At 42.8% G+C, this 13,128-nt stretch overlaps 1 protein-coding gene across 1 annotated transcript in view; it reads right to left on the bottom strand.

Moving 5' to 3' along the window:
* The window catches only part of DNAH6 (dynein axonemal heavy chain 6), a 570,270-nt gene that overhangs the window by 44,421 nt on the left and 512,721 nt on the right, over window positions 1-13,128 (bottom strand). Inside the window, exon 72 of the mRNA XM_073542156.1 lies at window positions 6,245-6,372. Within this exon, the coding sequence (XP_073398257.1) occupies window positions 6,245-6,372 (128 nt within the window). The remainder of the gene's footprint in view (window positions 1-6,244; window positions 6,373-13,128) is intronic.

The raw sequence follows: 13,128 nt of genomic DNA, 5'->3' as shown, positions 1-13,128 counted from the left end.
TTAAACCTTGTGCAGCAATATATGGGGGGTATTTATGTATGGAGCATCTACTTGGGCCACCATTAACCCTTGTGCAGCAATATATGGGTGGTATTTATGTATGGAGCATTTACTTGGGCCACCATTAACCCTTGTGCAGCAATATATGGGGGGGTATTTATGCATGGAGCATCTACTTGGAACACCATTAAACCTTGTGCAGCAATATATGCGGGGGTATTTATGTATGGAGCATCTACTTGGGACACCATTAACCCTTGTGCAGAAATATATGGGGGGTATTTATCCTTGGAGCATTTTGTTGAGCCACCATTAACCCTTGTGCAGCATTTTATGGGGGTATTTATCTATGGAGCATCTTTTTGGACCACCATTAAACCTTGTGCAGCACCACCCTCAGCTTATGCATGAGTCAATAAGTTTTCCCTTTTTTTGTGGCAAAATTAGGGGCATCGGCTTATACGCGGGTCAGCTTATACACGAGTATATACGGTAATATTTGGTGATCATACTTCATTATCGTAATTTGCCTCCTTCTCTTTCAAACACTATGCTTCAGTTCTGTTTCAATGTTTCAATTCAAGTTTCTTTCAAAACTACTAGGGGAGATGGGATTCAGTCCTAATTTTATTAAATAAATTAAGATACTACAGTTGTGTTCAAAAGTTTACATATCCTGGCAGAATTTTTGCTTTCTTGTTCTTTTTTCAGAGAATATATATGATAACACCGAAAACTTTTTCTCCACTCATGGTTAGTGATTGGGTGAAGCCATTTATTGTCAAACTACTGTGTTTTCTCTTTTTAAATAATAATGTCAACCCAAAACATCCAAATGACCCTGATCAAAAGTTTACATACCCTGGTAATTTTGGCCTGATAACATGCACAGAAGTTGACACAAATGGGTTTGAATGGCTACTAAAGGTAACATCCTCAACTGTGACCTGTGACAAATGCCAGGAAAATTGTTCAGGATGCAAAGAAAAACCCACAAATAATATCAGCTGAAATACTGGACTCTCTGAAAACTAGCGGTGTGGCTGTTTCAAGATGCACATTAATCATTAAGGAGGTACTTGAAGAAAAATGGGCTGCATGGTCGAGAAATTAATGCAAAGTGGCATAACAGGAAGGAAGAAATTGATTTTTACCACCTAGATGTTGCTGACTTTTGATCTCAGGGTGAAGAGGGAGACCCCATACTCTGTGAACCATCAAGATGCTGTAGTCATTATTGACAGCCGCATTTAAGGGGTTAAACAACTATAGTCACTACCATCACAAATCATGGCAGATGCAGCAAGTTGTCAGCTATATTGTACAGCTGACAGCTACGGGACTGTCACTTGTCGAGGGATGCTAGTCTTTTATAACGCAGGTCAGTAAAAAGACGTATTGGTGGCCACTAAGGGATTAAAATACTTGGGAGGGGCGGAGAATTTACTGGAGATACTGGAATCACACAAATTTGTAGGTAGTCCAAATATATACCCTACCCGGTCACTGGTCCATAAAATTTGGTGGACATGTAAAAGAGTGTTTGGGATGACAGACTACTCAAAGTATACTCCTATCTGGAATAACTTTAATCTGGAGGCGTTGCGGAAATTGGAGGTGCAATTGAAGACTGTTGTCCCCATTGCAGGGTAGAAAATGCAGATCTGATGCACATGTTTTGGACATGCCCGAGACTGGTGAGGCTTTGGGGGGCGGGTTGGTAGATTAATAGCAGAAGCTTTTAAAATTCAAACCACGTTTAGTGTGAAAACATGTGGATTAACGGGGAAGGTGGGAGGATCTACCCAGGTACAGTCAGCTATTGCGAAAATACTCTACCAGAATACAAAATCCATAGCCACACACTGGCTGGCAACCAGAACTCCCTGAGTAGAAGAAGTGGTCCAAGCACTCAACTCTACTATCTTAATAGAAAAAAGTGTTTTTATCAAGGGAGGGGCGGTTGGTAAATTTGGTTAAGTATGGGGAGACTGGATTAGGTTTGTGGACTGTGGTTTCGGAGGAGTTGGCTAGAGATGTCTTATTTAATTTACTGAACCTGTATATTATGACAACCAACTGTCTGGCTAGTAGGATAATGTATTTCACTGATTGTCTAAGAATAACACCTATATCAGTATGGGTATGATTTTCATCTGTCTCCTTGGCTGAGGATAAATCTACCACATCTGAAAATTATAGATCTCTATGGGATAGAAGGGATTTTTTCCGTTCCAACAGCGGAAGGAATAAGCAAAATCGAAAAATGACCATGTCTCCTCAAAAAGATAAAAAAGCAAAGACAAATTCTTTGGAGGTAATTAATTTATCATCACATGTAATTTCTGAGGCACAGAGGGAAGTATTGGGATTACGTCTTTCTTTTTCACCTTGTAATAATTTTGATTTATTTACAGCTGTAAAGGACCTTCACCTGTTCTCAAGAAAACTCGTGCTTAAGAAATTACATTCAAAATCTACCTCTGATTTAAGTTACATGAAACAGGAGGGAATTCGGACCCTGGAGGAACTTGAAATGGAATCCAATCCAGAGATTACAGGTATTTCTCCACCCTCCATTTCATCACCTTCAGCCACTTTCCCCCCCTTGTCCTTATGCCCACAGGTGGATATTTTCACCCGTTTGGTGGTAAATGACTTTAGAACTATTACCAACCAGGGAGGGACAATCTTACTCCGCCCCAACGGTTGGCGCTAAAAGAAATTAAGACCTGGAATGATGTAGTCATAAAACCGGCTGATAAGGGGGGGAATGTGGTTGTTTGGTCAGTAGAGAAATACGAACGGGAGGCTTTTAAACAATTGAGGGATAGGTAGACCTATACCCAATTGAATGAAAATCCATTACCTGGTTTTCAGAAAAAACTTTTTCCTGTGCTGGAGATTGCATTTGAAAGGGTATCATCTCCAAAAAATTACTGGATGAACTTATGGTTAAGTGGCCTATTATCCCGACCTTTTATCTTCTGCCCAAGGTCCGCAAGGATCCGGTTTGTCCTCCGGGATGTCCGATTGTCTCTGGCATAGGAGGGCTATGAGAACCTGTATGCAAATTTATTGATCACTACCTCAAAGCACAAGTTGAAATGCTGCCCTCCTATGTCAGGGATACTATGGACGTCCTAAGGAGGTTGGATGGCATTTCATTGGACTCTGATATGTTACTTGTGTTGGCTGATGTAGAATCGTTGTACACGAGCATCCACCACTAAGATGGTTTGGAGGCTGCCAGCTTCTTTTTGGAGGCTAGCAATTTGGATGCGGACATGAGGGAGCTGGTGTTGGACCTGTTGAGATTCATATTGACACATAATTTTTTACCTTCAGGGATGGATACTACATCCAGAGGCGTGGTACAGCTATGGGGGCGGTGTGTGAGCCCTCTTATGCTAATTTATTTCTTGGCTACTGGGAGAGAGAGAGCTTTCCTGAGGGTGCACATGCCTCCTCCCACATCCTGGGGTGGTATCGGGTCATTGATGACATTTTGTTTATTTGGCAGGGCACTGTCTGTGAACTTGATAAATTCATGTCGGTATTGAATCAAAACAGGTACAACATCAGACTCAGCTATGTATCTAGCAGGGAAGTTATTTCCTTTCTGGATATAGAAATTAAGATACTTACTAATGGTTACCTACAGACTAACGTGTTCCGCAAACAAACTGCAGTAAATGCGCTATTACATGCGTCTTCAGCTCATGAAAATTCCACCATCAAGGCCATCCCTAGAGGACAAATTTCTCCGGGTCAGACGTATTTGTACCTCGGATGACTTATTTGAAAAACAAGCTGTGGACCTTAGGCAGAGATTTAGAGATTGGGGATATAGTAGGAGAAATATAAAACAAGGATACCTACATGCAAAAAAAGCCGTGAGAAAGGACCTTTTGGTCTACCAGAAGAGACCTCAGAAGGATGTGGGGATTCGCTTTATCTCCATTTATAATAAGCAGTGGGATTTAATGAGAACTATAATGAGGAGACATTGGTCTGTGCTTCTGACTGATCCCATACTATCTAGACAATTGTCAAAGGGACCACTTATGACTGCACGCCGGAGCAGAAACTTGAGAGATATTCTCTGTAGTAGCCATTATGTGGGGAATACTACTAACTCCATTACAACAGGAAGTCAGAGATTTGGATTTTTTCCATGCGGTGACTGCCTGGCGTGCACCAATCATGTGAGGGCGCATAATTTTGTATCATCTGTTGGCCGGCGTGAATACGGGATTAGACATCACATCATGTGTAGAACTTCAGGCGTAATTTATTATGCCCGTTGTTCTTGTAATCTTATATATATTGGTCTGACATCTAGGGAGTTGAGGATCAGAACATGTGAACATGTTAGGGACATCTTGGCAGCACGTGAAATAGATGACATGAGCATTTTGAAGACACTCCCACGACACTTTAAGATTAGACATAATTGTAATCCTAAGGAATTAAAAATCTGGGGCATTGATCGCATTCATTTGGGGATTCGAGGTGGTGATGTCAAGCATGTTTTTGCACGCAAAGAATGCAAATGGATTATAACCCTGAATACTATGATGCCAGCAGGGCTCAATGAACAATTGAGCTTTGCTTCTTTTCTTTGAACACTTGACAGGTCCCTTGATTCTTTATGGTTTTATTTGTGTGTTTTTAGTTTTTGTGTCTTACTGTGTGTTTTTTTGTATTTTTTAGTACTTTCTCTTCTCTTTATCCTATCGAAGCCTTCTAACTGACCTATTCTGCATGGATGCAAAGATTCATCTGATGAAGCTCCAGAACTAGTTTACATTTGGTCACTGATAGTGTAGCACTATTATATAACTTTTTGATATCACAGTGATGTTTTTTAGTATATTTATTAATTACACTGTATTCTGATTGTAATCTTTATTGCACTGTATGTATGTCAAATCCAATAGTGATTTGATACCTTATGTATAGCTATACATGTTTGTCACATTATTGTCACTTTTTTCGTTGCACTTATATATATGTTTTTTTAACCACATATTTATTGTTCTGGTTCTATTATTTTTGGTGCCTCTAATAGCCCTCATACATGCAGTTTTTGTCAGGGTGTACCTTCCATACTGTGTTCCATTATTGTGAGTATACTATCCGATTATGTTAGGCAGTGTTATACATACTGTTACTTGTTCTGCAGCCTTTTTGGCTGCATGCTACGTTTTAGACACATTCTAAACACGGCCCCCCCGAGGAAGCCAACACGAAACGTGCATTGGGGCTGTGTGTTCCGGAACCCTGAGCGAGGGACTATGGGAAGAGTGGTACTGTTTACAGGGTTTAACATTGGTATATGTGCTATTATAAGGTACCCTTTTGGGAGTTCCTTAATGTGGTATGACTGACTAGTTGTTTACCTTGGTGTGTTTACATATATGCACATGCACTTTAAAACCGTATGCTATTATATAGCAGTATATGTTACTTATTAGTGTTACTTTAAACCACCTTCCCACCTCTTAATGCTGGTTCAGGGCCCGGTATATACACCCATTTGTCTGTCCCTTCCCCTATTTATGGACTTTCTCTTTCTATGTATTTGTACTTGTATATTGATATTGCAATAAAATATAAAATTTATTTTTATCTTTTGGATTTACACTCAGTTTTTTTGTTGATTATGTCTGAGCGAGTGTACCATTTGGGAATTTTCCCTGGTTCTCAGGTTATTGGATCCTATTGAGGATCACTTGTGAATTAATTACCATGCATTCTGTTCTAATTTGTAAATATACCATTCCTGTATATGTAATGTACGATGACATGTAAAATAATTATTCTGCTGTAAAATATGTTATTTGGTTTTCAATAAAAGTTTATTGATTAGAAAAAAAATGTTATTTAGTAATTACCCGTACATTGTATTTAAAGATTCTGTGAACAAGACATTTCCTATTTCTGTATAGGGGATAGGTATTTAGAGATACAGAGAGGGAAAGTCCTGTAAACTGTTTAAATATAATGTACAGATCTCATTGGGCAGCATTTCAAAGGAGCTTATAAAGAAGCTTGAATTAGTCATAGTGACATTGCATTATAGTGTTTGGAAGAGAAGGAAGTAAATAAAGTAATGAAGTATATTGCAAAAATGCATAACTATGAAAAGGCTCATTTGTTATATTAAAAAAAAAAAAACTTTAGATATTCTTTAATAATTTGATGAGAAATTTAACGTGGACTTTATCAAGTGACTCACCTTAAGAACTCTGAGAAGATTATTAAATCTGTCCACTTCTTGCCCAAGTACAGTAGTCAATGAACTTACTCGACCTTTAGAGTCTTTAGTAAACAGCATCTCAGATGCAACCTCCATGTCTAACTTGTCTGCAGAAAAATATTAGGTAAAGAGGCATAGATTAAGATGAGTAGATAGAGTTTAAAATATATATATATTATATACACAGTATTTTTTTCAGGGTGCAGTTGGGCCCAAATGGTTCTGTAAACTGTGGCCTCTGTTCACACAGGATGCATTATAGCTAGCTCTGGGCAGCCCGCCATAGGGCATCATTAATAGGCTGTGAACCAGATTCTCTGCATTCCCTGTGTGAACATTGCCACATACAGATTATATATTTTGTTGCACTGGTGTGCCACACGGCCAATCCCTGATTGAAGGCTGGCTGTTTCATTTGGTATTATTGCACCTGTGCAGTCACCATTTTACTTGGGTCCGCTGCACCTTGCTAGTGCATTTGTATTGAGGCCTAGTTATACAGTTTTTGTTTTTTCTTGAATATTGGAGGATTTTTTCCTCTTTTTGTGGCTTCCATGGCAGGATAATGCAGTGAAGTTACGCAGGTACATCAACACATTCGTCAGCCTGGTGGACTCATTGAGATCCTGAAATAGGCGAGTATACAATGTTTTTTATTTTACTTAAAACTTGTACTGTGGGGGCATCTTACAGTCATCAAACTGTAGGGGCCATAATACAGTATGGGGTCTAATTTGTGGGCCATCATATAGTGAGGGGACAGACTATTGTGGGGGCCTCATATAGTATGGGAGCTAATGTTTGGGCCCTTATACAGTTTGAGGGCTACTGTGAGGGTATTATACTGTGTTTTCGGTGAGCTTTGAGCATATTATAATTTGTATAAAGTAGCTGTGTGCCCATCATACTGTGTATAGAGGACCTGTGGACCTATCATCATACTGTGCATAGGGGAGCTGTTGGCCCATCATCTAATATATAAAGCTCAAAGTGTGTATGTATGTATGTATGTATGTATGTATGTGTGTGTGTGTGTGTGTATGTCCGGGATAGGCATCCGCACCGTCGCAGCTACAGCCACAAAATTTGGCACAGTCACACGTCTGGACCCCGAGAGCGTCCTAAGCTATGTTGTGAGGCGAAATTTTAACCCCGCACGTTCCAATTCACCAAACAATTTTGCCCCATCTACATACTGGGGAAAAAGTGTGTGCGTGTCAAGCCCCGCCCCTCATTATGATGTCATAATGATTGCCATGGCGACACTGATTCATCATAGGTTGCAAGCCCTGCCGCTCATTATGATGTCATAATGGTTGACTATGGGATGGAAGATGTGTGATGGGTATATGGGCACTGGACTATGGGATGGAGGATATGTATGACGGGTATATGGGCATGGGACTATGGCATGGCGGATATGTATGTTGGTTATATGGGCATGGGACTATGAGCTGAAGGATGTGTGATGGGTATATGGGCACTCAACTATGGGATGGCGAATATGTATGATGGTTTATGGGCATGGGACTATGGGATGGAGAATATGTATGATGGGTATATGGGCATGGGACTATGGGATGGAGGATGTGTGATGGGTATATGGGCACTCGACAATGGGATGGAGGATATGTATGAGGGACTATGGGATGGAGGATATGTATGATGGGTATATTGGCACGGGACTATGGGATAGCGGATATGTATGATGGGTATATGGGCATGGGACTATGAGATGAAGGATGTGTGATGGGTATATGGGCACTCTACTGCGGGATGGAGGATATGTATGATGGGTATATATGGGCACGGGACTATGGGATGGAGGATGTGTATGATGGGTATATGGGCACTCTACTATGGGATGGAGGATATGTATGATGGGTATATGGGCATGGGACTATGAGATGGAGGATGTGTGATGGGTATTTGGGCATGGGACTATGGGATGGATGATGTGTGATAGGTATATGGACACTCGACTATGGAATGGAGGATATGTATGATGGGTATATGGGCACGGGCCTATGGGATTGTGGATATGTATGATGGGTATATGGGCACGGGACTATGGGATGGAGGATATGTATGATGGGTATATGGGCATGGGACTATGAGATGAAGGATGTGTGATGGGTATATGGGCACTCGACTATGGGACGGCGAATATGTATGATGGGTATATGGGCACGGCACTATGAGATGAAGGATGTGTGATGGGTATATGGGCACTCGACTATGGGATGGCGAATATGTATGACGGGTATATGGGCACGGGCCTATGGGATCGTGGATATGTATGATGGGTATATGGGCACGGGACTATGGGATGGAGGATATGCATGATTGGTATATGGGCACGGCACTATGAGATGAAGGATGTGTGATGAGTATATGGGCACTCGACTATGGGATGGCGAATATGTATGATGGGTATATGGGCATGGGACTATGGGATGGAGAATATGTATGATGGGTATATGGGCACGGGACTAAGGGATGGCGGATAATTATAATTTGTTATAACTAACCACAGTTAGTTACTATGCCCGGGCAGCGCCGGGCTCTTCAGCTAGTACTGTATATAGGGGAGCTGTGGGCCAATCATACATGGTATAGGGGAGGTGTGGGCCCATTATACTGTGTACAGGGGAGTTGTGGGCCCATTATACTATGTACAGGGGAGCTGTGGGCCTATTATCTAATATATAAAGCTCAAAGTGTGTATGTATGTATGTATGTATGTATGTATGTATGTGTGTATGTGTGTATGTGTGTGTGTGTATACGTCCAGGATAGGCATCCACACCGTCGCAGCTACAGCCAGAAAATTTGGCACAGTCACACGTCTGGACCCCGAGAGCATCCTAAGCGATGCTGTGAGGCGAAATTTTAACCCCGCGTGTTCCAATTCACCAAACAATTTTGCCCCTGTCTACATAATGGGGAAAAAGTGTGTGCGCGTCAAGCCCCGCCCCTCATTATGATGTCATAATACCCCATCTACATAATGGGGAAACAGTGTGTGCGTATCAAGCCCCGCCCCTCATTATGATGTCACAATGGTTGCCATGGCGATGCTGATGTCATCAAGCCCCGCCACTCATTATGATGTCATAATGGTTGACTATGGGATGGAGGATGTGTGATGGGTATATGGGCACTGGACTGTGGGATGGAGGATATGTATGACGGGTATATGGGCACAGGCCTATGGGATGGTGGATATGTATGATGGGTATATGGGCACGGGACTATGGGATGGAGGATGTGTGATGGGTATATGGGCAATGGACTATGGGATGGAGGATATGTATGACGGGTATATGGGCACGGGACTATGGGATGGAGAATATGTATGATGGGTATATGGGCATGGGACTATGGGATGGAGGATGTGTGATGGGTATATGGGCACTGGACTATGGGATGGAGGATATGTATGATGGGTATATGGGCACGGGACTATGGGATGGCGGATATGTATGATGGGTATATGGGCACGGGACTATGGGATGGCGAATATGTATGATGGGTATATGGGCATGGGACTATGGGATGGAGAATATGTATGATGGGTATATGGGCATGGGACTATGGGATGGAGGATATGTATGATGGGTATATGGGCACGGGCCTATGGGATGGTGGATATGTATGATGGGTATATGGGCACGGGCCTATGGGATGGTGGATATGTATGATGGGTATATTTGGCACGGGACTATGGGATGGAGGATAATTATAATTTGTTATAACTAACCACAGTTAGTTACTATGCCCAGGCAGCGCCGGGCTCTTCAGCTAGTACTGTATATAGGGGAGCTGTGGGTTCATCATACAGGGTATAGTGGAGGCGTGAGTCCATCAAACTGTGTTTAGGGGAGCTGTGGGTCCATGATACTGTGTATAGGGGAGCTGTGGGCCCATTATACTGTGCATAGGGGAGTTTTAGTGTCCATTATACTGTGTACAAGTGAGCTGTTGGCCCATTATACTGTGTATAGGGGAGCTATGGGCCCATTATACTATGTATAGGAGACCTGTGGAGGATTATACTGTGTATAAGAGAGCATCATCTAATATATAAAGCTCAATGTGGGTGCGTATGTATGTATGTATGTATGTATGTATGTATGTATGTATGTGTGTGTGTGTGTGTGTGTGTGTCCGGGATTGGCATCCGCACCGTCGCATCTACAGCCACAAAATTTGGCACAGTCACACATCTGGACCCCGAGAGTGTCCTAGGCTATGTTGTGAGGTGAAATTTTAACCCCTCGTGTTCCAATTCACCAAACAATTTTGCCCCTATCTACATAATGGGGAAAAAGTGTGTGTGCATCAAGCCCCGCCCCTCATTATGATGTCACAATGGTTGTCATGGCGACGCTGATGTCATCATAGGTTGCAAGCCCCGCCGCTCACTATGATGTCATAATAGTTGACTATGGGATGGAGGATGTGTGATGGGTATATGGGCACTATGGGATGGAGGATATGTATGACGGGTATATGGGCACGGGACTATGGGATGGAGGATGTGTGATGGGTATATGGGCACTGGACTATGGGATGGAGGATATGAATGACGGGTCACATGTCTGGACCCCGAGAGCATCATAGGCTATGTTGTGAGGTGAAATTTTAACCCCCGCGTTCCAATTCACCAAACAATTTGGCCTATTATTCTTATCATTTCGATGGTGTTATCGTCCTTCTGTAAAGCTGGAAATAACACAATTGATTGCTGTGCCAACACAGACCACCCTCTGACACAGACTGCAAGGGGAGCCCAGTATCACACAGGATAGGATTAGATACACGGCTCAGCAGTCAGAATCACACAGGATAGGATTAGATACACAGCTCAGCAGTCAGTATCACACAAGAGAGGAGTAGACACATGGCTCAGCAGTCAGTATCACACAGGATAGGATTAGATACACAGCTCAACAGTCAGTATCACACAGGATAGGATTAGATACACAGCTCACCAGTCAGTATCACACAGGATAGGATTAGATACACAGCTCAGCACACAGTATCACACAGGATAGGATTAGATACACGGCTCAGCAGTCAGTGTCACACAAAGGATAGGATTAGATACACGGCAGAGCAGTCAGTAACACACAGGATAGGATTAGATACACGGCTGAGCAGTCAGTAACACACGATAGGATTAGATACACAGCTCAGCAGAAAGTATCACACAGGAGAGGATTAGGTACACAGCTCAGCAGACATTATCACACAGGATAAGGTTAGATACACAGCTCAGAAACAGGATGTGCCAAAGGAGAGGACATTTTCATTCCAAGAATTCCACTCATGCCATCTGATTTGTTTTTTTGATTTTAAACGCCTCCAGTTTCCAGTTCAACTGCTATTTGCAATGTTCATTAACAATGCTCAGGGACAGTTCTTGAAAGTAGTAGGGATCGATTTGCAATCTCCATGCTTTTCTCATGGTCAACTTTACGTGGTCTGTTCAAGACTTGGAACTGCCAAAAATCTGATCATCTTTGCACCGAAAGGAAAAAACAAAAATCTTGAATGAGTTGAAAATAAAATACTATCAATACTTGGGTAATCGTTTAGTTAATTTGTGCTGCAAATCTGTAGTGTTGAATATATGATGTGAAATGTTTTTATGTGCAATATAATCATTATAATTTGTTATAACTAACCACAGTTGGTTACTAAGCCCAGGCAACGCCGGGCTCTTCAGCTAGTGTGTATATATATATATGTATTCTATGTGTCTATGTTGTGATAAAACACTCCGGGATCGCCTTTGCTGGGGTCAAAGGTCACGTGCGTTCAGCATGAAACTCAGGCGCAGAGCTGGGATTCGGGTGTAACTGACCCTGGGTCAGGTGTATTAATGGTGAAAGCAATGCAAAAGGAAATAAAACATAAAACAAATCCTTGCCTGTCCGGCACTAACTAAACAATGGACAACCTAACTACCAACTGGCGGGCTTCTCCCGTCCAGCCAAACCACAGTTGCAGTGGGCACTGCTTTCACTCACGTGTGTGTCTCTCACACAGACAAGCTCTCTGTGTTCCCAGGCTGAGACACTCACACAACCACCTGGCATCCTTTTATATCCACCTCCCATTATTCATTAGCAAGCAGGTGCGATACTGACCAGACTAGGCCACATAGGAAAGGAATCTGGGCGAGATATACCAGCCCTCATCCACTATTCCCACATGATTCTCACATATCCCCCAACTCTGCTCAGACCTCTCCGGTCGAGCAATGACACCCACCAAACAGTGCACTCGGGACAGGGCATCTGCATTTCCCATCTGTACCCCTGGGCGGTGCTCCACCGTAAACGTGTAGGCCTGCAGGGCACGGAACCACCGGGTCACCCGGCTATTCCGCTCCTTGTTCAAGTGCATCCACTTGAGAGGGGCATGGTCCGTGATCAGCCTGAACTTTCGGCCCACCAGGTAATATTTGAGGACCTCTAGAGCCCACTTAATGGCGAGGCACTCTTTTTCTACGACTGCATACCTTTGCTCGTGTTTATTCAGCTTCCTGCTGAGATAGAGGACTGGGTGTTCCACTCCGTCCCTCACTTGTGAGAGCACTGCCCCGATACCGGTATCAGAGGCATCCGTTTGTACCACAAACTCGCTGCGGAAGTCCGGAGTCACCAGTACGGGCTGAGAGCAAAGTGCCCGTTTTAGGCTATGGAAGGCTTCTTCAGCCGCTAAACTCCATTTAATCATGACGGAGGCTTTCCCTTTTGTAAGATCTGTCAGGGGGGTAGCGATGGCTGCAAAATTGGGTATGAACCGGCGATAATAGCCGGCGATCCCCAGGAAGGCTTGCACCTGCTTCT

Source organism: Dendrobates tinctorius, unplaced genomic scaffold (assembly GCF_039654945.1).
Source record: "Dendrobates tinctorius isolate UK_male_01 unplaced genomic scaffold, ASM3965494v1 ptg000011l, whole genome shotgun sequence".
NCBI classification, from domain to species: Eukaryota; Metazoa; Chordata; class Amphibia; order Anura; family Dendrobatidae; genus Dendrobates; species Dendrobates tinctorius.
Note: the sequence above shows the minus strand (reverse complement) of the source record. Positions and strands in the feature narration are given on the sequence as shown.